At 54.2% G+C, this 26,433-nt stretch overlaps 7 protein-coding genes across 7 annotated transcripts; 2 read left to right on the top strand and 5 right to left on the bottom strand.

The window, feature by feature from the left end:
* Nucleotides 1-5,614: 5,614 nt before the first annotated feature.
* Nucleotides 5,615-6,750, top strand: CGCA056_v003469 (uncharacterized protein; the record flags this gene model as incomplete). Its single annotated transcript, XM_037318726.1, has 3 exons — nt 5,615-6,511; nt 6,567-6,659; nt 6,712-6,750. 3 exons carry the CDS (start codon nt 5,615-5,617, stop codon nt 6,748-6,750), a joined length of 1,029 nt encoding a protein of 342 aa, XP_037183096.1.
* Nucleotides 6,751-6,870: 120 nt separating this feature from the next.
* CGCA056_v003468 (uncharacterized protein) lies at nt 6,871-8,216 on the bottom strand (the record flags this gene model as incomplete). The annotated part of the gene is made up of 5 exons (XM_037318725.1): nt 6,871-7,010; nt 7,069-7,165; nt 7,226-7,341; nt 7,420-8,137; nt 8,199-8,216. The coding sequence occupies 5 exons, from the start codon at nt 8,214-8,216 to the stop codon at nt 6,871-6,873; spliced, it is 1,089 nt and encodes a 362-aa protein (XP_037183095.1).
* A 2,167-nt stretch (nt 8,217-10,383) lies between these two features.
* Nucleotides 10,384-12,119, bottom strand: CGCA056_v003467 (putative feruloyl esterase; the record flags this gene model as incomplete). Its single annotated transcript, XM_037318724.1, has 3 exons — nt 10,384-10,719; nt 10,774-11,544; nt 11,625-12,119. 3 exons carry the CDS (start codon nt 12,117-12,119, stop codon nt 10,384-10,386), a joined length of 1,602 nt encoding a protein of 533 aa, XP_037183094.1.
* Nucleotides 12,120-12,983: 864 nt separating this feature from the next.
* Nucleotides 12,984-13,926, bottom strand: CGCA056_v003466 (uncharacterized protein; the record flags this gene model as incomplete). Its single annotated transcript, XM_037318723.1, has 3 exons — nt 12,984-13,068; nt 13,124-13,589; nt 13,641-13,926. The coding sequence occupies 3 exons, from the start codon at nt 13,924-13,926 to the stop codon at nt 12,984-12,986; spliced, it is 837 nt and encodes a 278-aa protein (XP_037183093.1).
* Nucleotides 13,927-17,427: 3,501 nt separating this feature from the next.
* Nucleotides 17,428-19,233, top strand: ZRT2-2 (Zinc-regulated transporter 2; the record flags this gene model as incomplete). The annotated part of the gene is made up of 3 exons (XM_037318722.1): nt 17,428-17,677; nt 17,780-17,980; nt 18,074-19,233. 3 exons carry the CDS (start codon nt 17,428-17,430, stop codon nt 19,231-19,233), a joined length of 1,611 nt encoding a protein of 536 aa, XP_037183092.1.
* A 587-nt stretch (nt 19,234-19,820) lies between these two features.
* Nucleotides 19,821-21,545, bottom strand: WRKY19 (putative WRKY transcription factor 19; the record flags this gene model as incomplete). Its single annotated transcript, XM_037318721.1, has 6 exons — nt 19,821-20,476; nt 20,524-20,670; nt 20,732-21,004; nt 21,090-21,170; nt 21,234-21,311; nt 21,380-21,545. The coding sequence occupies 6 exons, from the start codon at nt 21,543-21,545 to the stop codon at nt 19,821-19,823; spliced, it is 1,401 nt and encodes a 466-aa protein (XP_037183091.1).
* Nucleotides 21,546-23,470: 1,925 nt separating this feature from the next.
* CGCA056_v003463 (uncharacterized protein) lies at nt 23,471-24,928 on the bottom strand (the record flags this gene model as incomplete). Its single annotated transcript, XM_037318720.1, has 3 exons — nt 23,471-24,640; nt 24,709-24,781; nt 24,837-24,928. 3 exons carry the CDS (start codon nt 24,926-24,928, stop codon nt 23,471-23,473), a joined length of 1,335 nt encoding a protein of 444 aa, XP_037183090.1.
* Nucleotides 24,929-26,433: the final 1,505 nt, after the last annotated feature.

Here is a 26,433-nt window from a genome sequence, read left to right as displayed (position 1 = left end):
CGTGGTATCTTGCGTGATAGTTTGCCAAGTCTATGGTCTCCAGCTAGAAGATGTCAAGCTTCCTAAACTGGACCTAGATCGTGGTGATGGAGCAAGGAATCTGTGGGCTCCGTGGGCTGTATACGAGAGCGAGTTGTTTGTGGGTGGGAACTGTTGCCTCCGAAGGCTGAAAAGCAATTGACGAACTTATCCGCAGTCGCAAGGGTCAAGCGCGCATCATTGGTAACAATGCCTTCTAGTCCCCAGCAGTTAATCTATCCATAAGCTTAGCTCTTTCGTCGATGTGCGGAATGCAGCTCCGCAGTTCAGGAAAACCAAGCGGGAAGCATGCCGGGCATTGGCCATGCTCTATCATTTTCAATATTGTAAATAAACGTCCGATCTAGCTCCACAAAGCAATTCCGCGCTGGCGGGGACCTTCAAGAGGCTTAGAGGGGGACGCTGTGCCATTCAACGGGACGTCCAAGCGTGTCGATTCATGGTTTGTTGCACTGGCTTCTTGGCAGACAAGTCATCCTCGATTTGGCTGACAGCAGACCGTTGGACGTTGCCTTAGTTGAGGAGCCTTAACACACCCAATTATGCTTAAAATGGAAGGTCGCGTAGGGCATTGGTCAGAGCCGATGTAGGCGGACAGGCACTTAATTAAAGGTGGCGCGAACCCACATCTTTCCCGCCTGCCAATTCCGTAGTGATATCCGAGAAAATCGGGGGTTGAATAAACTCCAAATGGAGACGGGAGATCCCCAGACGGGCCAATTGCCGGCCAAGGCGCTCACCGTCGTCCGGATCCAAAAGAAAAGGGTGCCCCGATTTGTCTTGGCCCTCGAAGCGCAGGTACCGCAAGGGGCAATTGGGCAGCTGAATGTCTGGAGGCGAAGACACGGCACAGCTGACGGCGCAGTTGAGATGAAGGAGCATTACATGAAGGAGGGTGAATGGTCTGGGGAAATCGGGACGCGCTGTTGATGCGTGTGACTGCTGATGCGTGGAAGGATTGGCATCCAGGCACCGCGGCAATTGGTTTTCTGTCAGTTGGTGCAGATAGATACTCGTATTAATCATATTGTCACTCGAGCGCATGCTGCGGCGGCTGTTTGTACAGATTCGAGCGTCCATGCAGCCATCAAGGTCAGATTTCCTGAGCGAAATTCATTGACAACCTGCGGTTGAAGATATCGAGCTTCCTGAATAGTCAATCGAGTCACCGTCGCATGTTCGTTCTCGCACATCGCTTTTCCGTGCTGACCTGTGGAGTTGTCTTTCGGATTTACCATTCCGATTCAGGCTGTTCGAACGGATGCCAATCGATCCTCGTGCAGCCCAAATGATGCCATGAACTCTTCGCCCGAGCTAACCCAGTCAACTGCGAGTGACGCAAACTCCCTTGTAGATGGCAGATAGGCTTGTGGGGTCCCGCCAAGCCGCCACGAGGGGAGCTCGGATGTCTTGGGCAACTGCCGTCAAGCGATAGGGGGGCCGTCGCGAAGCCAAGGAACAAGCTTGAGAGAGACAGGGACGGGGCGAATTCGAGTGACCGGCCAGAGACAGGCTTCAGGAAGGCTTCATTGGGGCACTGGAGAACGGCGGAGTCCGGGCCCGGCCGGTCGCGTGACTCGCGCATCGATATCACGAAAAGGCGAACTCCAGCTTGGCGGGAGTTCGCGAATTGGATTGGTTTTGATCATTGGGCTGTGCTTCGTGGGGAAATTTCAAGGTTGGACATCCTGCTGCAAGGAGTCGGGAGGGAGCCGCCGATGGCGGCGGCAGTCAAATACAGTAGATCCTTCAGGACTGAGACCGAAGAAGGAAAAATAAGGGGTGAGGCGTCCTGCGTGCCGCACAGCTGCTTGAGAATGACGGATCAAGTAGACGAGCGCCTCTCGGCAGACTAGACGAAAAGAGGTCTCAACGATTCTAGGGCCGAGCCGACGGGGAAGGGATTAGGAAGGAGATAAAGAATCCCGGCATGTCTCGCTGGCCGAGGTTTGCGGGAGAGGAAATGTACGCCGTGCTTGGCGGCAGGGTTAGCTGAGAAGGAGTTTTTGAGCGCGATTGCGCAATTTGTTGTGCATGTCATCTTGTCCGAAGATCTCACTTGTCAGCAGGGAGAAGATGACTCTCAACTGAAGTCCTTCTTTTTTGATATTTGAGCACTGTTTTCAGGTTCTGGGAGACACGAGGGAAAGGGGGAAATTCCCAGCATGTGAAGGCTCCAGCGTCTCCATTCAGTCGTATTGCCAAGACTTCAACTCAGTGGGGCAGATAGGAACACATCCCGACTTGGCACCGAGGTCATCGTATCCGCAGGACGAACTTTGTTGGCACGTGAGGCAGAACGATGACTTCGGATCGTGTGTTGTTGATTTTGAACATGAGGCTCTGCTTAGAGTCGTCGCGAAGGCTTCTAATACGGTCCAGAGGTAGTTGAATTGAGAATCCGGGGGGTTACAGTGCTTTAGTGAGCCTGGGGAGACATACACTGCGTGGTAGGATTCGAAATCATCCTAGGAAGGCCAATGATATGGATCGGATAGGCCCAAAGATGCATAGCGACGATAGCTGCCGCTTTGGAAGTCGTGGGGTTTCGCTTGTGATGGAAGACGGGAGGATATGCACGTTAGCAGCTGCTAAATTCTGTGCTGTAACACAACCCCCGGGATGTGGGCTATCCCACGATTATTCCATGTGTGGCTGTTCAAGGCACAAGTGCCTAATGCCAGCTAAAGCTACTGCATCTTGGTGTATATAATAACTTTCGTAAGAAGAACGTTGGTCATTTTTATCATTTGCCTTTGGAGTACTGGTATCAATGAATTGCCCGATCTCCTATGTATCTCCTGTGTCACATTCCTGTCTTCAACCTGTGATTGATGTCCCGCCACCCTACATCAAAACCCGTACCAAACTTTTTTTTTTTTTTAAAAAAAACCGCGGCTATACTGTTGTGTGAATGGAGGATATATAAGTACGTTGTTTAATTGCGATAAGTGCGAATCACCATCTTTGCCTAGTATTGCTGGAGGACAACCTCGAGGACAACCTCGAGGACAACCTCGAGGACAACCTAAAGCAATGTACAGCAATGATTTCACCGAGCTTTGCAGGGTTTTGCGAGAATAATTGGTGTCAATTCGATGCGCTTAAATTAGGAAACATTTGAAGCATCTTTCATGTTCAGTCCCGTAATTAGTACGGATGAGCTGCTTCGATGAACAGCAATCGTCCCAAATATTCCAACTACATGGCCACAGACAACTTGTGCAGAAGACATACTCGGCCTGGTACAGAAGCCGTCCCCTAAAGAAGCAAAGCTTCCACCGCTGTGTCGCGCACAAACTTTAGATGCAGATTCCTTTATCACAGTCCTGCGGCAGGATTAGCATTACCACAAGGCAGTGGGTGAGCCAAGGTAAATTAACTGACTGCGCGGCTGTTGGCTTTGCAGGTCTGTGGTTTGTAAGCTGCCGAATTACTCGCAATTTTATCGTACAAGACTCACGCAACGATCGCTCCCAGCCGGGAATGTACAGCAAACCTCGCGTGCAGCCAAAACTGGGTGAGGTGCCCTTTGCTCGACCTTTGACGGCAACTCTGTGGCCAACGTGATGGCCAAAGAGGCAAACACAACTAGGTATGCGGCAATTTGCATGATGATAAGCAGGTGGGAAATGCGTTGTTGGTCTTTGTGAAAAAGCAGAATGAGGAAAGGAATATACGCTCGCATTTACATGTTGGCGTGTTTGCTTTATACTTATAAATGCGACGGAGGGACAACAGGCTTGAGCTAATGTCCTAAAAAGATTCCTAGTCATTTCATATCCCATCGGCTGTTACAGTCTTAACACATGTCTTAGTTCCCGCTTTTTAACATTTTGCATGTTTGATTACAACGAAGACATTTACGTGGGTTAGGACAGACTGGATAACGGCCTAGGGATCGAGAAATCTCTATGGCCAAAGAAATCGTTAGAGGAAGTGGGCTGGGATCGCCGTGTAAATCTCCTTAATCACTTTTAAAGATTTACCATCATGAATATACTTGGAGCGTATGAAGTTCTATCTGGCCTTGCAGTGTCTGAGCCACTTATATGCCCCAGGTAATGCCAGTACTTGACACCAATCTTACTGGGAAGCGTTGGAACCTCGGGGTACACGTATTTGACTTATTTCCCTCTGCAACTTGAAGAGATACGGCTAAATATCAGGTTGAGAAAATCCATTGGTTTCTTGCTGATACACATTTATAGCTCGCGATATCTGTCCGTCTCCTGACTCGACTGAAATTCTACAGCGCAAGACTCGCATGTTCATTGTGCGATGGATACAAATTGGATGTCAAGCTCAAGTTTAATTTATCAAGACAATCAGACAAAGGTCCCTGCCAGTCTTGAAAATGACCATAAGACACGTTTAATGGTACTCTCCTGCAGTTGAGCAAGCGCATTATCACGCTTCATTTTGTTCCCGGTCACAAAAGCGAGTAATAGACTGCCAGGATTCGAGTTTGCCTTGCAGAAGAATGTTAATAAGCTGCTGAACAGCCTTAAAGACCGATATCAGTGCTAGTAGCTCGGAGAAGTTGGAAAACTAATCAATAGTCCTCTCTTGAGACTTTCCTCGGTAAGCCAAAAGAACCGTGTTGCATATCTTGAATGCGATGTCTGAACCAAAACTCGAAACTAGTATCCACGGCTGGGCCTATTCTCAAACTCACTACTTTTACTCACGTTGAGCGCAATACAGTATGCTCGGACTTCTGTCCGACGTGACTAAGCCTATCATCATATTCTTACAAGGTCATGCGCAGTGCCAAGATTCATGCCGTAACAGGTTCACTCTTCAAACAGATTCTCTCTTCCAAGAACTATGGTTGATTATGGTAGTCTACGGCGACGGCGATGAAGAGTTATCAATTCCGCCGGAACAGTGACGGTCGATTCCGTCACCCGGCGAGTGCCTTCCCAATCCGTCCCGGCAATCCCGCCGGCACGACACACGTTCCAACCCTCTTCCCAACCAGTGGAGATCAGACGCATTCCACGCCGCTTACTGACCTAGCACACCCGCATGACCCTGGAAAACCATTCGTCCCTCTCGGCAATCTCACATTTGCCATCCCACGTAGCTGATCGCAAATCAATAGGGGTGGGGATCAGATAACGTCAAGCGTGGGACATTCGCCGCAAAATGCCTGAAAATGCGGGGGAAATATGGGGAGAACGGGAAGAATTCCAAGCCACAGCTGTCAGAGCTATCCCAATTAGGCAATTATTCGCCGGGTGGGAGGCGGATGCTCTGCTTTTACCCCGCGGATTACTTTTCTCTTCAAGGAGATTCGTGGACCGCGCCCTATGGCCAAGAAAAGCACGCGGCGTCAATTTTGGGCGGGAATGGCTATTCTTGAATTCGCCGGGTGTCGATGCCCGGCGCCTGGTAGAATACTTATTTAAAGGGTCTTTTCACGATGGATTGATAGGAGTGTTCGTTTCTGTCCAAGTTTCTTTGCTTTCATCATCGTTCACATCGTCGCCCGCGCCCTTCTCTCCCAGAACATCCAATAAGACATCGCCGTTCATTGCGAGCAACAAACGGGTAGCAGCAAATACTCACCATGCCGCATGCAGAGCCTCCCGCGCCAGCCGGCCCTCCCACAATCGCCGGCGTCCAACTCCATGTCAACGACGACCTCCTCTCACCCAACGAAGTAGACCAGCTCATCCCCTCATACCCAACAGAAGACCTCGAGGTCCTCCGCGAACGCTACCGTGAAAACGGCTACCTTCTTCTCAAGGGCATCCTCCCTCGGGAGGACGTCCTCGCCGCTCGCGAAGCCTACTTCAAATCCCTCGAGCCATCAGGCGTCATCAAGCCCGGGACATCCCCACGCGACGGCATCTTTGACGATGCGAAATCACCCGGCGACTACCCCGGCATTGGCGCTGGAAGCGTAAAGAACTCGCGGCCTGGAGAGACGGACCGGTCCGCCATCTTCGCCGACCAGGCCCTGAAGGCACACACGGAAGACTGGTATGCAGGGTCTGAAGACGGAAAGGTGCAGGGCTTCTGTAACCACCCGGCCCTCCGCGACTTTGTGGCCAAGTTTACGGGTTGGGGCGACAACACACTCCCCGTCAAGAGGTCGCTCTTGAGGAACAACACCCCCGGGAATAAGGCTATCGGAGTCCACTACGACCAGTCGTTCATGCGCTACGGCGAACCAACCTCCGTTACTGCGTGGGTTCCCATGGGCGATGTCCGGCTCCAGGGTGGAGGCTTGATTTACATGCAAGACGGCGAGAAGCTCGGCGAGGAGATTGAGAACGAGTTCACGGCCCAGGCCAAGGCGAAGGGCATGAGTGATGAGGAGACGAGGAATGCGTTCAATGCGAACATGATGACCACAGGATTCCTCTGCGATGGACCTGCGGACTTTGGGCGCAGGTATGGCAAGAAGTGGCTTGTCTCGGCTTATGAGGCTGGTGATGTTGTTTTCCACACAGCGCACATGGTAAGTTGGCTTGCAGCACTCATGTCACTTCACTGTTTGCTGACCGAAGCCCAAGATTCACGCTTCAACGAAGAACTTTGACCCTGAAGGGCGCATTAGACTCGGCACAGATCTCAGATTCGTCGATAAGAGCCGTCCCTGGGACACGGTGAGTTCTTTCATTCGACCCTTCGCTACGAGCCGGTGCTAACGAGAAACAGCGGTGGGACAAGCACTATAGCTTCAATGACGGCATTTGATTCTTCAAGACAGTATGGAACCGTGAAGAAAGGAAGCACTGCATGTGTGTCACAGTGTCTTGTCGGGGTGACGCCACGACCAAATTGCATAGCCACGCGGATGAATTTGAATCATTTTGATTAGAAACTGTCAAGCTCGGCCCATTGCTCTTTCAATGTCTTGACCAACGCCCCCGTTTTCCATTGCACGATGTTCCTCACCTGTGCCAAGTACTTTATCGTGTGTTCCCTCTCCAGTGGATGTCGTATAAGGTGTCCGCCTGCGCCGTTGTTAGCATGCCATAGGAATCTTTTATGCCTCGGACCATTGGAACTTACAGAGAGACAGCATATGCGCTGGGAGATAATACGCATTCACCGCCTCGTTTGAAAGTGCCAACCCCATTAGAATACACAAGTAGAAGGTTATCTCGCGCTTGAGATTACAGAAAGTCAGCTTGAAATTCCTGCCAGCCGTGCAGCACAAGTGGCTTACCTCGCTGTCCAGCCGCTTCTTTGTGCCCTCGAAACCGACCATTGAGTTCGAACTGTTGTAGTCTTGAAACCTGAAAATGGCTTTTGAGGCATAGTAGTATCCCAAACCAACGGTTGCTAAACGCCGACGTCAGTGATCGTTCTTATCGTCAAATGCGTCCAGGTCTTGCGACCAGGGCCTCAGCTCCAACTCACCTGGACATGCACTCATCCACAACACCGGAAACGGTTTTCCCCTCGCTAGATCCGGCCGGTCATAGAACAGCGGGCGAAATGAGACCGGCTTGTCCCGATACCAAGCCTCCACTTCACCCTGAAGCTCCTCCCAAGCGGCGGTGCTGCTTGCCAGGAATCCCGTGCCATCATCAGGGAAGAACAGCTTCAACACCTTCGCGAAGAGGTACACTATCCGATTCGCGTGCGCCGTGTCGTCATTCATCCTAAACGTGGAAGACCTCTCGAAGTTCTCCAGGCAGATCTCGATCGGTGTTCGGCGGACCAAGAATACATACAGCGCCTGCCTCAAATGCACCCAGCTTGCCGCTTCCGCAAGCCCGCCCTGCGTGACAAACCTTGCAATCGCGTCATGATTCAGCAGATTGCGGGTCCCGCGTAGATGGTGGTAATGTGAGTCCGTCTCGTTGTCGTACTCCTCGTATAGGCGCATGATGACGACGGCCGTCAGGAGGGTAGAGTCCCAGGTCTCGGGTGGTTGCGAGAAGGCTTCGATGAGCAACTCGATGCATCGGTTGTGGTAGTAGGTGCTCTCGAGATCAGTCTTTTCGGCGTTATCGTCAGCTTGTGTGTCAAAACGGCTTGCCAGAGCGAAAATGCCGTTGAGGAGGATTGGTGTGCTGAGAGCTAGGCGAGGGACGTCGAGGGTGAACGGGCGGGCATCGTGACATGCATCAATCTGTGTGGAGTGAGATTAGACGGGATGATTAATCATCAGAGACCACGTAAGTGAAGCCTACCGAAGGAGCTATCCTCATGATGTATGTGCGGAACAGGTATGCCTGACGTCCGGTAAAGCCGCAGTGTTCGGGGTCCGTAGGTTGTGGTCGCACCTCAACATCTGATATAAGACTCTCAGTCCGTTCACGCGGCGCAGATCCGCCCTGAGTCGACGGAGAGTCCCCTAGGAGATACGATATCTGTAGCTGGGGTTGGACCTCGCCGGGATTCCATCCCCCAGACTCGGAGGTCAGGCCATCGCGGATAGAATCGAGATAGCCCGGGCTAGAAGCAAAGCTTGATCGGTGTGGAGGCTCAGCCGGCGGGCCCCTGTTCAACATGAACCCGATGGGTGCATTCCCATCACCGTGCGACCCGTGGCCGGTGAACCTTTGAGCAGGCGCCTCGCCAAGCCTCGATCCCGCAGGAGGAGAGAAGGAAAAAGTAAGTTGCTGGCTCTCGAAGGACGCTGAGCCGTGCGGTGACGCGTGAGATCCGATGCTACCACTCCTCGCGGCCGCCTGGGTAGACTGGGTGGCTGGTGACGAGGAGGCTTCGGTCCCGGTCTCCTCTACTGCTCGACTTGCCTCGCTCTTACGTCTGGCTGAACATAGAATAAGCCCCTGGTGTAACGAAAAGGAGCGATGTGAAGGTTTGAGAAGGAAGCTAAGGGGTTGACAATGTGTATAAATTGCAAGAGAATGTCTGTGATGGGAAAGATGTCCAGGAAAGGAAAGTCAAGTCACACCTCTCTGCTGCTCCAGCTTCTGGGCCTTATCGCCGACAGAGGCACTTTTCCTCGAGCTGCCGGGTGCATGCTTAAAGCGTAATGTGGTATCAAAGTGACACTCCAAGTCCGCCTCGACGCAGGCGCCGCATCCCGTCGCGCCGGGTTGCACGACGCATTTGCGGTGACGCCGGCGGCAGGCGTCGCAGCAGCGTCGGGGCTTCATGTAGCTCTAGCCCCCGGCGGGCCCCCGATCTCTTCGTCTCTCTCTCTGCCTCTCTCTCAAGAGTGTCCGAGTGTCATCCGAAACCTGCCGCATTCGGTACTCACTGTCTTGTCTCCTTCCGCCGGAAAGTAATCACCATTGCCGTGAGTGGTGGGGGGTTGCCACAATCAATCTGGCCGGCCGGGGGTCGGGGTGAGGATGGACAGACAAACGTACGATTTTGGGTGTGTTGCGGGGGAAGCAGAGGTGAATCCCGCGGGATACATGGCCTTTTGAAGACATGGCGGGCAAACAGGGCATTGGTCGGGGCTCGGGATCGACGCGATGCGGGGGCGAATGCGGGGTGAAAACCGAGGATAAAACATGCCTGTCGCTCGCTCGCGATTGGGTTCTGCATCGTCACGTTTTAAACCCAAGCCAAGGTTGAGTTGGAGGGTCTCCATTTCAAGTAAAAGCCTCCGCATTTAAGGTAAAAGGCTCCGACCTGCTGAAGAATATGTGGTGTGTGGGCTTTTGCATCGTGATTTTCTTCTCTTCTGTATGAAGTTGACTAACCAAGCATGATTCAATGCCCTGTTTGAAGACTCCATTTATGTCAGGTGATCGGGTCAATGTACAGCCAACGGTACGATCCTCTACCGAAGACCCGGGTCAGCCGCGACAAGATCGGTTGAGGTATTAATAACTCGACGACAAAGATTCCGAGACGACCGCTAAACCCCGTCAGATCTCCGACTTCACGATAAGTTGGAACTTCCGCCCTATCACAGCAGGACAACAGTGGCTGGCGTTATCTGATCACATCCCTTCACAGGATGGCGTCAACGGGAGCCATCCGTGTTCATACTAGGGCAGCCCCGTATAAGCTGCCACAGAGGAAGCATTGCGGGTTTGTCCTGTTAAATCATATAGGTCACATTGACCGTGTCAGCGGATCAAGCCCTAACTAGTTGACCCACGATGCCGAGGGTGTCGAAATCTGCGCTCAACCAGCACCAAGTCCGTTGGTACACGCCTTATATCTATTTAATAAATTCAATCCCACCTCACGCCGGCCTCAAGAGGCGAGATTCAATGTTAAAAGGGCCATTCTTATATACAAACACTCGAGGAGACAATTTCAAGCCGACCCTAAAGATCTAGCACTCGATCTCTCCCACCGTCTGCACAATAAAGCCCGACGAAAAGAATAACGACAGATTTGAAAAGAATATGCGCTGCTGAGTGCTCTGATTATGAGACTACGAGGTACTTAGGCCTCAACACACTGCCACTGAGCACCGACTGTGGTGTTGCCCCCCGAAGCCGAGGCCAGGCGGGACCGCTGAGGGTACGGGCAGAGCAAGCGCTCCTCATTGTCGCCCTTCTCATCCTTCCGTTGCAAAGGAAGTGAGTCTGGAGCCTTTCCCTGCTCAACCCAGGCAACGAGAGCACCCCACATGGCAGTTGGCTGCCCTCCCACACCCCCAGCGCAATGGGCCAACCCAGGAACCTCGAAGACACGGTAAAAGTCCTGAGCCTTGGTGTCCAGCTTCAGGACTTCCTTGTAATAGTGCGTCGTCTGCTTCAGTGGAATAAGACCGTCGGCCTGGATCGGAGACAGTTAGTATGCATTTGAATGACGTTGACAGGATCGACTTACAGTGCCATGGTAGGTCATGAGTTTCCCACCAGACGCACGGAATCCAGACAAGTCTGCATCAGCAGTCCCAATGATAGAGTTGAACTCGCGGATGGACTCTCTGAAGAAGCCGGGGAGGTTCTCGGGGGTCAAGTCTTTCCAGGATGCAGATGAGTTCTTCTGCACGAAGAGGGGGATCCATTTGTCGCCAAACCCAGCGGGCGCGCCCTCGCAGGTGCCGTTGCTGCAGGCGGTCTGGGCATAACCCAGGTCCGAAGTCTGCGCTCCGCCAGATGCATCGCCGGAGAGACGAGCATCCAGGTTCGGGCCGTACCAGAGGAAGTCTCCTTCCGGAGTGCGCGGACCGGCCCAGGTCGACGCGGCGACTACCGCGGCCGTCTCGCTGATCGTGGATGTCTTGCCGGAGCAATTGAACTGCTGTCCCACTAGAGTCATTGGGTCAAATTTGCACGCCGACTCATCGGAGACAAGACCGTCGACGAAGCCATCGACGGGATCGCACTCTGCTATGGCGGCGGTCGTGATGTAGTCGAATTCGCAGCCCTCGGGAAACTCTCCCCGGGAGTTCATGAGGGTCTGCGCCCAGATAGACGCCGAGAAGAACTCGTTCCAGTAGATCGCCGGGGCGGAGGCGGCGATGCCATCGTACGCGTCGGGATATCGCTGGGCTAGCATCATCCCCTGCCGGCCACCTTGAGAGCAGCCGCTCCAGTACGCGTATTCGTGCTTCTGGCCGTAGAGGTTCTCGGTGAGGGCCTTCACGATGATGGACTGGCAGAATTAGCAAGGTACGTCCACACACCCGAGGGTGTCAATGTTTGTCGTGTGACCGGGAATCAGTTGCAACTCACCTGGTCATGGAGGGCCACGGATCCAAAATTTTGGAGGTTGTACAAGTTGACATTCCCCTCTGAGACCATCGCCCACTCGTCCGGAGTGTACGCGGCCTGACCACTCTTATCCCGAAGCCCGGCGTCAATGCTTGAGGCAACATAGCCCTCGGCAACAGCGCCAGTCATGGCCTGATACGAGAGGAAGAAGCGGCCCGCAATCCAGCCCCCGCCGCCGACGGACTGGATGCGGCCGTTCCAGGTGCTCAAAGGCAGCCAGGTCTCGACACCGAGACTGTCATCCTGGCCGGGGTGGGTGTACGTGATCGTGATGTTGCAGAAGTCGACGCCCTCGGCTTTGATGGTGGGGTGGTTGTAGTTGTAGTCCTGCGATGCAGTCTGGGTGTAGTTCAGCACTGGGACCGCTGTCAAGGAGAGTATCTCGGCCCCGTAGAGCGATGGTATGGGGATGTTGGCGTCGGCGCACGCAGAGACGGGAACGACTGGATACGACATGCTGAGTCGTCGGTGGAGGTTTGAGCTAGGAAAGTGGTGAGGAGGTGGTTGACTGGTCTTGCAACCCGGAGAATTTGCGATGGGCAGACATCATATTTCTACTTTTTTCAACATTACCCCTAATCGTTATAGTAACGATGATCTTTGTGTCCTGCCGAGATGTCCGCAACTCCTAAAGCGAGAACGCGGAATGAGGTTCGGACACTGAAAGCTCTGATTGGTCTAGCCAGGGATCACCGAAAGCGACAAGAAGCCATACGCGGTTCCACTGAGTTGATCCGAATTACCCCACAGAAGAGACAACAAGCAATGGGGAAATAACGTCACTACAAGTGTTGGCAATCGGGAACCGGATTCCGATCGTACAGCTGGTGTAGCGTGCGGCAGGAATTATCGCGGTTGTGGACCCAGAGGCTCTGCGTCGGGCACTCTCTCGTAATCATTATGTTTGTTAATCTAAGCTAACCAACGGGAGTCCTCCCAGGGCGGGCAAGTCTAAATCCAAAGTGCACTGGGAAGATGTTAACTTCCGTCTTCAGCCTCAAAATGCTTGGGCTATTGCGACCAGCGCGGCTGGACGACCCCTTCGTCAGGGCCATAACTCTCGCGAGTCACAATGCTCCGCAATCAAACGAAAGAACGGTAATGAAGCCCAAAGCCGACAGCATTGGGTCTGATGCTATGGTATCGAATGCAGGTAACACATTATCTAGGGTCTCACTGTTGGGCAATACTTTATGGTCAACACTTTATGGTACACTAACACAGGTCTTGCGACGGAGATGAGCACGTGAACTGGGTATCATCACAGGACCTTAACACCGCTATCTATTCTTATCCAGGGGTATCTCTTCAGGGAAAGTCTCAAGGGTTTACAACAGTATCTAATGCATAGTACGCCATATTCTGTGCGTTTTGCACCTTGTCCTTATCATCAATGTGTTCACAGCTGTTGTCGTATTAGCAAGACATTCAACCACTATGCTTATGCACAGAATACATACCAGTAAGGGTGATAGCACGCCTTGGTCACATCATTTGGTGCCGGGGCGTAATTGTCGACGTCGGTACACCTTCTTTCAGCCCCAGTGACTTGAGGAATATGTTGCAACTCATGTAGCAAGGAAAATCCCGACGTGAGCAGAACCTTTCCAGTCTTATCCCACCCAGACGTCCGCCAATCGTCGACCATATTCTGCCATGTAATTCTGCTGAAAAACGGAGGACACAACGTGACTAGGGGACCCGTGTTGTCCGAGATGGATCCGGTCTGGAAGGCGATGGCAACAGCCCCCGGCCCGCAGATTGCGAAGTCGTAGGGGATGCACACGAACGTGAGCCCCGTCGGGCTGAGCGCGGCCATGTTGGCGTCGTGGATGCGGTTGCGTTCCCGTGGCGGCTGTACGTTTGCGACGGGGTCGTAGTTGTTCGCTTTGATTGCTGTTCTCATGGCATCGTTGGCGTTTTCCTCTTTGGCGAGTTAGCGTATTGGTTGCTGGTGATGAAGTTCAATTAACGTACTGCCAAACCACTTGAGGAATGACTTAGAGCCCGTAGACTCTGGCTTTGCGAGTGCATCTGAAGCACTTCGGGCCAAGGTCTTGGCCTCAATCACAGCCGTGTAAAGCGTGTCGATTTGTTTGTCGCTGCAGCCTAACTCGTCTCCCTCCGCCTGGTCTACAACGAAGTAGCCGTCCAAAGCTCGCTTGCGATGGAGGCTGGAGTATATGCTGTGAGTCTCGGCTGGATGAGCGGAAGAAAAGGCAACAAGAGCGATCAGAGCGAACAAAACAGAAAACAGCTCCATCTTGGAGAGCGTTGTAGAAGCCGGGCGCGAGAGAAACAAGGCAATTCGAAATGTGCTTTTTCCATGATGTTGCTGCCCATCATCTGTGTATATGTACTGAACGTACACTGGCAACCAGGGGTGCCACGCGATTCATTTAGCAGCAAACTGCACCTAAAAAGGGTGCCATACCCTGCTAACATTTTAAACTGAGTCAAATTCAAGGGGCATCAAGAACACCTAAATAAATTGAAATGAATTATTCACTGCGTAGTGCTTTAAGTTTGCCTATGCTTAATTTCCTATCCTCGGGCTCGCCGCCATCGCAGTACGCAGACGCTGAGCAGCTTCCTTCACTCTGCTCGCCCTGACCTTACATCAGTCGTCACTTTCTTTAAGTCAAGAGCGGCCACATCGAGGTGAGCAGAAGGCCGAGACAATCGCACTTGACCAACAAAGTGTCTTGTCGCTACCAAAGTCATGGACGTCGACGCTTCGCTGCATGTCGTTCGCCGTTTGGTATCCCGCCGACTACTGCATGACGTCAGTGCAAGATTGTACGGCGTAGGACTAATCAAGTGGTGTTCCGCTTAACCGACACTTTTTTCCCCCTCGCAAATCGCCAACTTCAATAATCGTAAATTTAGAGAAGTACGAGGATTCACCTTCTACCTTTTGAACGCAGCTACATCCAATTTATAGAGGTTTACATTGCACTGCGAAAATTCTAGTTATACTTGGATAGATACCTTCTGAGTACCGTGATACTGTTGAAGTCTTGGGATTCAATGTGCTGGCGTTATGCAGTAGTCGATGGAATAGCATGTGTCATAGTGGATTGCGAATTCAATATAGGGTATATGAACTCCGAATGCTTTGAGAGAGAACTTTCAGCCCTCATCGGTGATCTCTACGGCGGCGTCGCTGGTGGTGCAGCCTCAGCGTGGCAAAACCAACCCGCATCCGGCCGACACAACGCGAAGGCGTTACCAGGCTTTCGTTCTGAAACATGAGGCCCTGTCTTCAACTAAGACAAAAACAAAGAGGAAACTCGTCATAGAGATGTTTGGAAAATGCCATCATATCTTTGTTATGTGTATGTTGAAATGACATCGTTGGGCTTTTGGCGCTTGGAGGACGGCAGACCGAAGCTTCAGGACTTCAATCATGGGTCCTCAGCCACAAGTGAGGAGCAGTTGGCGTCGGTATGTGGTGTAGGCAAACACAGCCTCTTCAAGGCCTTTTTTTCTTCAATGTCTTTCTTTCACCGAGGCTGAAAGTTCAAGATGGTGGTGATAGTACGGCGCGGAAACAAATTCAGTTTTCCGGTGAGCCCACGACATGAGCTCCAATCATGGGTGTTCCTGCATAATCCCATGAAGAAGACGCTTGTCTCTCCCCCCGAACTGCAAATGTTCCTCAGCCGTGCCTCAAATGGCAACCACTGTACTCTCTTCCGAGGTCTTGCGACTCTCGTCTGAGCTTCATCCTCGTGGCTGTCCACCGGTGAACTGGGCCTGGGATGATGATCGTGCGACCTTGGCCAGATGACAAATGGAAAAGGCGTGATTGGCCCCTACCGCAAAAGTCATCCATACAAAAAGTGTCTTGGCATCTTACGTAAAGGCGGGTTTGCACCGATTCATCCCAGCGCTGGAAGCTAGACCTTGGCAACTTTCCAGCTGAGAGCCGTCGAGGGCACTCGCTTTCAGCTTTGGGATGGAGTGACGGTAGTTACAGGACTGTGTTTGCTATGTGCTGCCCTTCATTATTTTCGTGGCTGAGAGGGCAAGTTGGCTCCGAGCCGCTCGGTTTCCGGGGCACCTCGTAGCACATTCCAATCATCGGACGCCGTCTCCAATGATAACGGTGCAAAGCGTGCCCAGCATGCTGTTAATTCTGAGGGTGGAAGGGATGAACTCTACACCGCATACAAAACAAATTGCAGCAAATTGAAGCTCGTGGTTTTGCTCGCAGGGCCAAGTGCCCAGCCACGGATGCTCAAGTGACGCGTCAGTAAGGGGTGGCGCCAGCCGTCTTGGGGCCTGGGCATTTGCAGGGCATGACTGGGCGCTGCCGCAGAACGCCGTGGTCACGAACGACGAGCATCGGGTCCTTGAGGTTGCGCCCACCTGATTGATGTCTTGTCCCCGGATAAACAAACAACAGCCCAGACTACGGACAGCAGGTCGGAAGTTGAAACTGACTTATCGCAGCTATCGCTGGCGCTGGGTCGGCTATCTCATTCTTGGGTGCAAGCCTTCGGAATAGAGCGGGAGCGCTGAGCCCCATGGGGTAAGTGGGAGGCCCATCAGTGGACGGGAGATGGGATACGCGACCGCGGCGCGATGTGACCAAGGCAGCGATGGGAAGAACCGGGTGCGGGGAGGGCGTGAAGCATATGCAGTGACGTTTGGAGGTTGCAGCGAGAGGGGCACTTGGATGTTATCGCTTTTCGTGTTGTGGTTATCCTCGGCGCAAAGGAGGGCGATGTGTGAGATGTTGAATGTGGTGAGAGTTGTTCGGTGTCAGCAGCAGTGTCAGCTTAGGTAGGGATTCAGCAAACATGAAGATGAATCAGTTTGTAGAACCAGAGCAAGCGAAGAACAGTCATCTTCCAGCGTGAGCGGCTCAACGATGCGATTCTTGAAAATGCCAGAAATATTCCATCAAATTCTTCGTGCTGAATGACATTCAGCCCCGTTGCCGGACCGGCAATCCCAGGACCCAGAAGACGCCTACCGGGCCCCGGCAAGGTTCTCTTCCCCCAGGCGCCAAGTAACAGCCGAGACCCTTCCTGTGGACCGCGGCCCCGAGCACCCGATCATCAAACAGGACACCTGCATCTTGAATATGTCGGGACTTTTCAATCATTTTGAGTGATGCTCACAGCCGCTCGATTCCGATGGATTGCAATGGCATGAAGAGTTTTGAAGACGTGGCGATGGACATGAATCAGTGTTTTGACACCCGAGCCATGTACATGAAGCAAGAGCCATCAAACCAGAGCATTGGAGCCGGAAAGGAACCTCACGAACCGTGCCTGCAGTCGTGATGAACTGAGCTGACTTCGAAGATGCAGGATCCACCCTGTTCCGAAGAGGTTCTCGGTGGCTGCCAGAGCCAGAGAGGTGCGCGAGGTGCGATAACAGGGAGGGCGGAGAAGCTGAGGCTGTGTGACTCGCTTCCGCATTTGGCCGAAGCAGCTTCTGGACACCCCTGCCCCTAAAAATTCTAGATGCCGAAGACGGCCACTGATTTATTTTATGTTCCCATATATTAGGTACGCGGGTACCTGACATCATCGTCCGACATCACCCCCTTGAGCCCGTGACTGAAGCATCGAAGTCGTTGAATGCTCTTACGATCAACACGTTGAAGCAGTACCGTCACTACTTACGTACATCCACAAACACACAGTCGATTGCCGTACAACATACGAATCGAGTTGAGGCCGATTGCCAGGAGAGACTTGAAGGAAGCAAAAGGTGTCCAACGGCACGCCGCCCACCCACCGCCACGATGAACTGTCCCTCGCGCACCGACGAATGCACGCTGGAGCATCCCGATTGGAACCAGAACCCGCCCTTCCTCGCGCCGGACCTGACGACCTGCGAGGACCTGAACGGCATCGCCAACGCCCGCGAGCACCGCCGCGGCACCGACGGCACCGGCGACGGATCCGACGGTCGGGGTGATGACATGAATTACCAGACCCTACCGCGTCTGCAGCCCGATCGACGGGCGCCCGTTTCGGGAGGGTGGAACCACGGTGAGTCACCTCCAGTGCCTCTGTCTCTGACTTATTCATAACATCGTGAAGTTGATGTTCACTCTTCATTACAACGTAAGCCAAACTGACGTCTGTCCAAAGGATTCCACCCCCGAAACAAATACGTGCATGGTGGTGATGACCATACACGTCTTCTCAAGGGTTCCGACCCATCCCGCTCCAGCATCTGGGGCTGGCTGAGCTGGACCCTTTCCGTCGTGGGCTGCTCAGCCATCATCTCGGCTCTCAAGAGTCCCGAGGCCGTCGCCTCGTTCATTTTTGCAACCAAGGAAACCGCCCATTGTGAGTGTTTTCATCATCCCAACCAGAGGTTCACTGCCTTCAACCTCACCTCGCCATCGCCAGCACCATGAGTGACAACACTAACACACTCAGCTACCTTCAAGCGCTCCGCTCGCGTCACCCGCCGCTCAACCTGCCCGACCGGCGGCCTCGGTGACGAAGGCAAGTACAACACCCCCCTCCACGTCGGCGCTCTCTTCATCATCCTCGGCGTTTCCTTCCTCGCCTGCGCGTTTCCTCTCATCGCCTCCCGCATCCCGGGCGTCCGCATCCCCCGCCCCTTCTTCTTCGCCGTCCGCCACTTCGGCACCGGCGTCCTCCTCGCCACCGCCTTCGTCCACCTCCTCCCGACCGCCTTCACCCTCCTCGGCAACCCGTGCCTCAGCTCCTTCTGGGTCGAGGACTACCCCGCCATGCCGGGTGCCATCGCCCTGGCCGGCATCTTCCTCGTCACCCTCATCGAGATGGCCTTCTCGCCCGCCCGCCACATGTCCCACACCCCCGATGCCTCCGTCCTCGGCCCGCACCGCCCCGAGTCCGCCGACGAAGACGACCACCGCGACCCGGGCTCCTACCCGCTCGAGATGGCCCCGAGCCGCGGCGCCCGCCGCAACAGCATCGGCCGCACCCTCTCCCGCATCGGCCGCGACGACCAAGCGCACGAGCAAGCCGGTGACAGGCTTGCCAAGCGCGTCGACGAGGAGTCCCGCGCCGTCACCGTCGGTGTCACCCACGGCATCGTCCTCACCCCCGCCCAGCAGCACCAGAAGGACATCCTCCAGTGCATGATGCTCGAGGTCGGCATCCTCTTCCACTCCGTCTTCATCGGCATGACCCTCAGCGTCTCCGTCGGCCACGAGTTCGTCATCCTGCTCATCGCCGTCGCCTTCCACCAGACCTTCGAGGGCCTCGCCCTCGGCTCCCGCATCGCCTCCATCTCCTGGCCGGACGGCAGCCTGCAGCCCTGGATGATGGCCCTCGCCTACGGCTGCACCACTCCCATCGGCCAGGCCATCGGCCTCGCCACCCACCGCCTCTACAGCCCGGACTCCGAGTTCGGTCTTATCCTCGTGGGCACGATGAACGCCATCTCCTCGGGCCTGCTCGTGTTTGCAGCTCTTATCGAGCTGCTCGCCGAGGACTTCCTGTCCGACGAGAGCTGGCGCATCCTGCGCGGCCGGAAGCGCGTTTACGCCTGCCTGCTCGTCTTTTTCGGCGCGTTCGGCATGAGTCTTGTCGGGGCGTGGGCTTAGGCGCGTTCAGCTGGCAGACGCTTCTTTTGCTCACGGCTGGGATATCGTGGAATCCAAGTTGGGTTGGATGTTGGAGTCTGGCCTGTTTGGTGAACTGATCCCGCCCACCCGCGCCTGCCGGTGTCGCCCTGGCATAGCCAGCGGTCTCATCGCGTCTGAGAGGATGCGGTGAGGCATCCGTAAGGACCTCGATGGGACCTCATCAGGGGATGACATGAGTCAACCCCACGTCGCATCGCGACCTCTTTCGAGCATGTTTTCTTTCTTGTGGATGCGATTGCGTCTGTCTCGTTGGTTTCGAGTTTGTTGCTCTGGTTCGCTGCTCGCTCACGGCTTGAAAGGGCTACGGCTTTTGAGCAGCCTGTTTGTTTGGTTGGAATTCGTTTGCGGGTCTACACATGACCGTCCGCTCATTAACTCAATATCAGAAATGCCAGATGTCACTCGTTAAACAGTCAAATAAAATTAAAACTTCCCGGCAGAATCATGAAACAGATGACCATCCCAAGTCTATTCCGAACACATCCCTCATCCCACCCAAATTCAGTTCTCACAAATCTCATCACCCGCCCATCTCGTCACACATTCTAACTCACAAAAGTGCAGTTGCTCCCATCAGACACACTCGGACTGCCCACATACCCGCTATCGCAGCTCCTCACCCTCTCCCTGCGTCCCCGCCGCCTCTCGAACCCAGCCGCCTGCCACGCGCCCTCCTGCAGCCGCATCTCCGCCACGTGCCGCTCCCTCTCCGCGCGCAGCCGCTGGCCTAGCGCCTCCTCCATGTGGCTGTAGTACTTCCCCTCCCGCCCCCTCTCCCTACCGCCGACACCGACTGTCGCGCCGGTGCTCGACAGTGGCGGCGCCGGGCGGGCCATGATCGCCGCGTGCATCACGCAGCAACCACCCCCAGGACCGCGCGGGACGGGGCATCCTGGCGACGCACACGCGTGCGCGGCATCGCAGTAGCCACTGTCGTTCGTGCCCGCGGCCTCGAAGCAGTTGCGGGCGATGCACTCGTGGGCGGAGCAGAACTGCGCGGCGGGCACGGCGAGGGGGTCTGCGGTGCGCGGGGATGGGCAGGAGGGGGACAGGCAGGCGTGGAGCGCGCAGTGCCGGGAGGAGGGCTTGGAGGGGTGGTAGCAGGAGGGCGAGGCGCAGGTGTGCGTGATGCAGTAGTGCGCGAGCGAGGGAGAGGAGGGGTTGGAGGTTGGTTGCGGGCAGGACGTGTGGCGGCATGTATCTAGCTTCTTGTTAGCTGAGAGAGGAGGATGGCGGAGGGAGACGTACGGCTTGCGCAGTAGAGGCGCGATTGGTCGTGGGCGTTGTCTTTGGCTTCGTGGCAGGGGGTGTACATGCACTCGTGCTGGGGGCAGAAGCGCACGCTGCCGCTGATGATGGCTTTGCATCCTGCTGCGAGGCAAGCCTTGGGAAGATCTGGGTTGTGGTTTTGTGAGTATGCTGTATGGGATATTGCGAGAAAGGGGCCGGGACTCACGGTTCCAGCAGAAGTCCTCGAACCGTCCGCCCGCGGTGACGGCCCTGCCCTGCTCGCAGCCGTCCGTCTTGCAGAGCCGGTGCTGCTTGCACCAGTGGCCGCCGTTGATGACGGCGGTGCAGTTGGCGTCGGAGCAGCTGTGGCAGGGGCAGTAGAGGCCGTGATCGGTGCGCGGCGTGTCGCAGCCCGGGATGAGGCAGAGCGGCGTGTGGGAGGCGCACATCTTGGAGGTGGCGGAGCATTTCTGGCGGCAGCCGTTGTATGTGCAGGTGTCTGAGGGAAGGGGTCAGTCGAAGTGGCCTGAAATGGCTCTTGATGTAGAGGAGAGGGGACCAGGAAAAGTGTGATGGAGACGTACGCTTTTCGCAGTAGGGCCAGTCTGAGTTGACGTCTGCCAGGAGCCGGTTTCGGGAGCAGCCCTCAGACTGACACCGGCGGTCTCATGAGGCATGCTTGTCAGCTGATGATGCCGATGAGGGACAGCCGAGGGGAGAGAGCTTACGGTCGTTGCAGTACTTGGCCATGCTGGATTCCTTCGGGCTCGGGCACATCATGTCGTCGAGGCGCTGGCGGCATGCGTCTTGTGAAGAGGGTGTCAGCAAGCTTTCACAACAATTAAAGGAATCACCGAAAGCAGAGAGAACTCACGATCTTTGCAGTAGAGCGACTGCATGGCATGGTGGCCCTTGGCCTTCTGCTCGCACTTGACTGCTTTGCGGGTGCAGTTTGGATACATGCATCGGAATCGCAGCTCCGGCGGGGCAGCGGCAGGAGGAGGAGGCGGCTGTGGTCTGGCGCGGCAGTTGAAGAGCATCGTGGAAGCGGGAGGTTTGGTTTGAATCGGTGTTGATTGAACGAGGTGAACGGGTGTGTGTGATGGTCGCCTTGCAGGTTTGCAGGGTGAATGCAGACAGGAGGGAGGACGGCGATATGAAGATTGTCATCTTCGGCGGGATGATATAATGTTGGGTGACAAAGGGACGACGTCGAGAGACAGTATGGCATCATGGTCGATGGTATTTAGGCTGTAAGTTGCGGTGATTGAGTGAGGAAAGAGTATGGGTGCGATGCCTGGACTCAACTCCGCAGATATTGAAGACGAATGGCCCCAGGTCCGTCATTGTAATTAGCAAAATGGCATTGATGCAAGACTCAGTTTTCGGCATCTTGCATGCGAGACCATCACCATTTCCAGGCAGCTGAGCAGATCTGGCTGGCTCAGGGGCCAGGGCTGGACGTGGCCTGAAGGGGCTGAGTACTGGCTTCCTCCTACTAGGTCACTGAGTCCAGTTGAAACCTCTCTTGACTTTGGGAATAATGAAAGATGGTTCAGTTTCAATACACGTAGATGTCTCATGGACTTCATAATAGCCATAGTCGTGGCGATCGATTGGCTGGTGCCTAGCTGAGTGACATGTATAGTCTCACAACGATCATCAACCAAGACCAAAGGACAGGCATCATTATCAGGGTTCTTGAGGACTGCATCACGTTAGATCTAAATTTCTTTGTGACGCAACAGAGGGGACTACTCTGGAAAGATCCTGCCTTTATTGGAAACCATGGACGTCTATTGCTCATGCAGGTTCCAAAGCTTTGTCTGCTTTCTTTGTTTCCAACAGATGGTACGATTCACCTGCTAGACCAGTTGTAACTATTTCATTTCCTTTGTGTGTGACCGTTGCGCCTATTTTGGAGTGTGTCTGCCCCGGGCATCAAGGCAATTCAGCCTGAGTGGTGATAGTTGATCGCTTCGTGGTGGTGGCAAGCGGTATTTTGTTCACCGAGGGCTTACTGAAATGAATAGGGAATGGACCGCACTCCTAACCACCTATCTAGCCACAAATCTGTCGAGTATTTTCACCAGCCACCGTGGCTGCCGACTTCCAAGGTTGAAGCATTCGGACGTCCGACGGTCAAATTTGCGAACACGCGGCGGGTGAAAATTCAGAATGCCACGGGTTTGGATGTGAGGGGCAATTCACAACCAAGGCAATGAGAGTGGAAGCGTCAGACTTGAGATTTTACTCGCAATCGATTCGAGTGATACCAACCACATCTTGATTTGCCTCTTAGTTTTCAACATCATCTTCACTCACAGGAGTCATCATCGAGATATTGGGATACTATAGAGAGAGGAAGTCACGAGACAAATGAGATATCTCACCGTGCCAAGAATACCTCACATCTTCTGCCCTCATACTTAAAATGGAAAGCAGGTCGTTGGCTTGGCCTTGTGATCTGCAGCGTTCCCCATAGAGACAGATATGAACTGTCTAACGCGAAGTACCCGTCCCAGTGTTTGGAGTTGGTAAGATATCCCTGTCGCACTTCCACAGTGGTTGAATCGCGCGAGTACGACATGAATCTGCCGAGAAGAACCAGTCGTGACATGAACCTGTTGGGCACCATCGAACGTGATCGACCGCCGCAATTGCAAAGAAGACAGTTCTGCTGCATGCGAACGCGCATTCGAACACCAGATTCTCGATCTGTCACTTTCTGACAGTACCGACACGAACTGCCACATTGTCTCCGCCCGCAAGTCATACCCAAAACTGACAACATTGACAGCCCAGCGACAGTCATGGGAACCACAGCGTACGGGAATATTTTGTTTCATTTCTCTGTACATGTTCGCAAAGCCATCTAGCAGACCCAGGGTATCCCTAAACATACAAAAAGAAAGCGCTCATCCAAGAACAAAGAGCCATCTCCATAATAACACTGACATCTTAATCACGACAAAGAGAACTTTGGACTCGTGGCCCCCGCCCACACTCTCCTCGGCGACTGAGGAGTCTCCCAGGAAAAGTCGCCCCGCTCAAGATCTGGACCCAGCATCACGCCCCCGGCAGTCGACTGCCCGACGTAAGACTCCTCAATCGTGGCCCCTGAATGCTGCGACGGCGACGCCGACGACGCACTCTTGCGGTTCTTCTCCGGCGTCAGCAAGCTCATGGGCGTCGCGGTGCCGCTTTCCAGGAAGAGCTCGGTGCTAGGGCTCGCAAGCGTCGCCCGCGACGGCTTCTGTAGATCCAGATCCCCGGCGCGGATCCAGGCGCCAAACTCGAGAAACGTGTCCCTATTCATGACCGCTGCTGTCCCGGCAGGCCAACCTGCGGGTCCGACCTGGCTCCTCTCGCCCACCGCTGTTGATGACTTCACATTTGTCTCCTTTCCTTTCGGCCCTGAGGCCCCGGCAGGATGAGGCGTTGGCAGGACACCGACGGTCTTAAGGTTCTTCAGCCAAGGGAACCACTCTCTCAGGAGCGGCCAGAGAAGAGGTAGGTTGGACACGCAGACCGCGACGCTCGCCTCGCGGATGTACCATAACATGTACCTGGGGCTGTACGGGTCGCTGAGGTTGTAGACCTTGGTCAAGAATGCTGCGACAATAACGCAGATGCCGAGGCTGAAGATGAAGACGAGAACCACCTTCTGCCTCCATGATGCCGTCATCCTGATGATCAAAGGCAGCGGGACCATCAACATCAACATGTCCGAGGAGATGTTAAACCATGCTTGTAGAATCGCGTAGGTCTCGAAGGTCGCGCATTGGGGATTGGAGGGCGGCACGGCCCAGTAGTCGGTGAAGGGGTGGCATGCCGAGAACATTGTGATCTGCGTCGCAGTCCAGCCGATGACGACATACAATGCCAGCCAGCGGACGAAGCGCCTCGTGGAGAGGTTGAGCGTCAAGCGGGTGTAGAGGATGAGAACGCATGCCTTGAGGACGTAGATGAGATTGAGCATGCATTGTTCCGAGATGAGAACCAGCTTCGAGTTTGCAATTCTTGCTTGGATGTCCTGGGGGGAGAAGGTGGCATAGTCCTCGATAGGGAACAGATTCGAGCCGCCGTTTTCGGTGATGATGTTTAGCAGTGCTATTAGAGCGGTGAATAGACACTGAAATTCGAGCTGAGGTTAGCAATGTCCCCGTCGTGAGTCGTAATCAGTCCGTTGAGAAGACTCACTATTGCTACTAATTGTAGATAATCGTCGATCTGGTAATGCTGTACCCCGCCAAGTCGTCTTGCTCTGCTATATCTAGAACACCAAAGTCAGTCTTCCATACAATAGTGGAAAGCTGCAGTCAACTTACAATCTCATAACGACCAGCGCCATACCAATGGAGTACAGAATCCAGCTCTCCCGCTGAAGGGTCGCGGCGAATTGCCAATCCGTGTCGACCATCATGACTGCGGGTATTCGGGGGGCGAATCGGCAATAGCTATTCCCAACGCTCCACCACTGACAGGAAATATCCAATGGGCGATGATTTGCAAAGTTGCATGATCCTTCAGCTAGAAAGAATGCATGCAGGATCTGGAAAATTACCGAAAGACGATCCGAAACGTTCTTGGCGAAGAGGCGAGAGATGGAAGATACTCACGATGGCAGGTCATCATTAGAGTCAGGAAACGCCCATACAAGTAGGCTGTGAGATTCATCGTTTTCCAGAGACAATGCGAGGTCTTTGAGATATCGGTTCTAGTCTACGCCCGTCCGTTGGCATCTACAAAGGAGCTGCGGCTGTTGGAAGGTTCACCGGGCTCGAGGCCCTTTTTTGTCTCAATACCAGCCAGTATTGTCTCGATCAGTCCACAGTCCAAAAGAGGGAAACGCCACTCGCATGTCTGGCCATCAGCGCTTTTCTCCATCAGGCCGGGACAGCATACTTGAGTATGATTCTCTCTTTTCTCTGTGCTCTCTGAAACCCATGTTGGGCTGCATCTCGCCTAGAGCCCAAGATTGGTGGCAATCAGCCGCCGGATGAAGCATAGCTCAGGTGCGCCACAGAGCAGATGAGTGATCACCAACCCATATAGGGTCTGGGACTCATTCTTTGTCCAGGGAGGAGAAGCTCGCCCACGCAACTGGGTGTTTTTCCGACAGCGTGGTTGATCTAGACGTCGGCACCTGTGCGTCTTGCCTGCGTGGCACTCCGCCTACAACGGGAGATGAGCCCGTCGCCGACAATGACCTCCCCGGCCACATCGCTGACGAGGTAATATATCCGGATGCAGACGTCTCGAACGCTTTCAAAGTCAGAAAACCTTGGCACTAAACATTTGTGGTGTTCTGACACACTTCACCGTCAAGCCGGGGGCCTTAGGTCTTGGCCGCTGGCTATTCCGGTCTTCTCAGTGAGACGTACTTCTCCCAATTAGCGGCATCGGTTAGGTCTGTCAAAGTGAAGGAACACGATGCTGCTTGTATGGTGAACTGATAAAGTACTCAAATACATCCAAATCAGTTCCTTCTTCGATGCAACTAGCTATGCTTAGACAACGGCACCTAGGCCAACGGAGTGTTTCTCCGGCTCGAGGCTGCGAGTGCCTGAATTGAACAAGCCTTCCCGACGGGATCGGTCGACGACCATAGACAGCGCGCAGATGACGAGCCATAGCATCCCAAAGCCTTTCAGGTTAAGCTTGAATCGGCACCTTTGCCGAGACTATTTCACCCAGATGGGCCAGCGTTCGGCGACGGCTGCAATAGCGCCGATCCTCCGCGACAGGTCGGCCATCGCATCCGCCGGATGCCGACGTGCCGGTGGGAAACTGTCCAGACTTTGGATGAATGATTCGATAAACGTCAGAAGTGCGGGCAACGCTTTAATCAACAATCCTGGAAGTTGGTCGTCTGTATCAGCTCCCCCGCTGCAATGCACGCACTCGCACTCGGGATGCACCGGC

Source organism: Colletotrichum aenigma (genome assembly GCF_013390185.1).
Source record: "Colletotrichum aenigma strain Cg56 chromosome Unknown KSG_Cg56_contig02, whole genome shotgun sequence".
Classification (NCBI taxonomy): domain Eukaryota; kingdom Fungi; phylum Ascomycota; class Sordariomycetes; order Glomerellales; family Glomerellaceae; genus Colletotrichum; species Colletotrichum aenigma.
The sequence above is the reverse complement of the archived record's forward strand: the minus strand, read 5'-3'. Positions and strand labels throughout refer to the sequence as shown.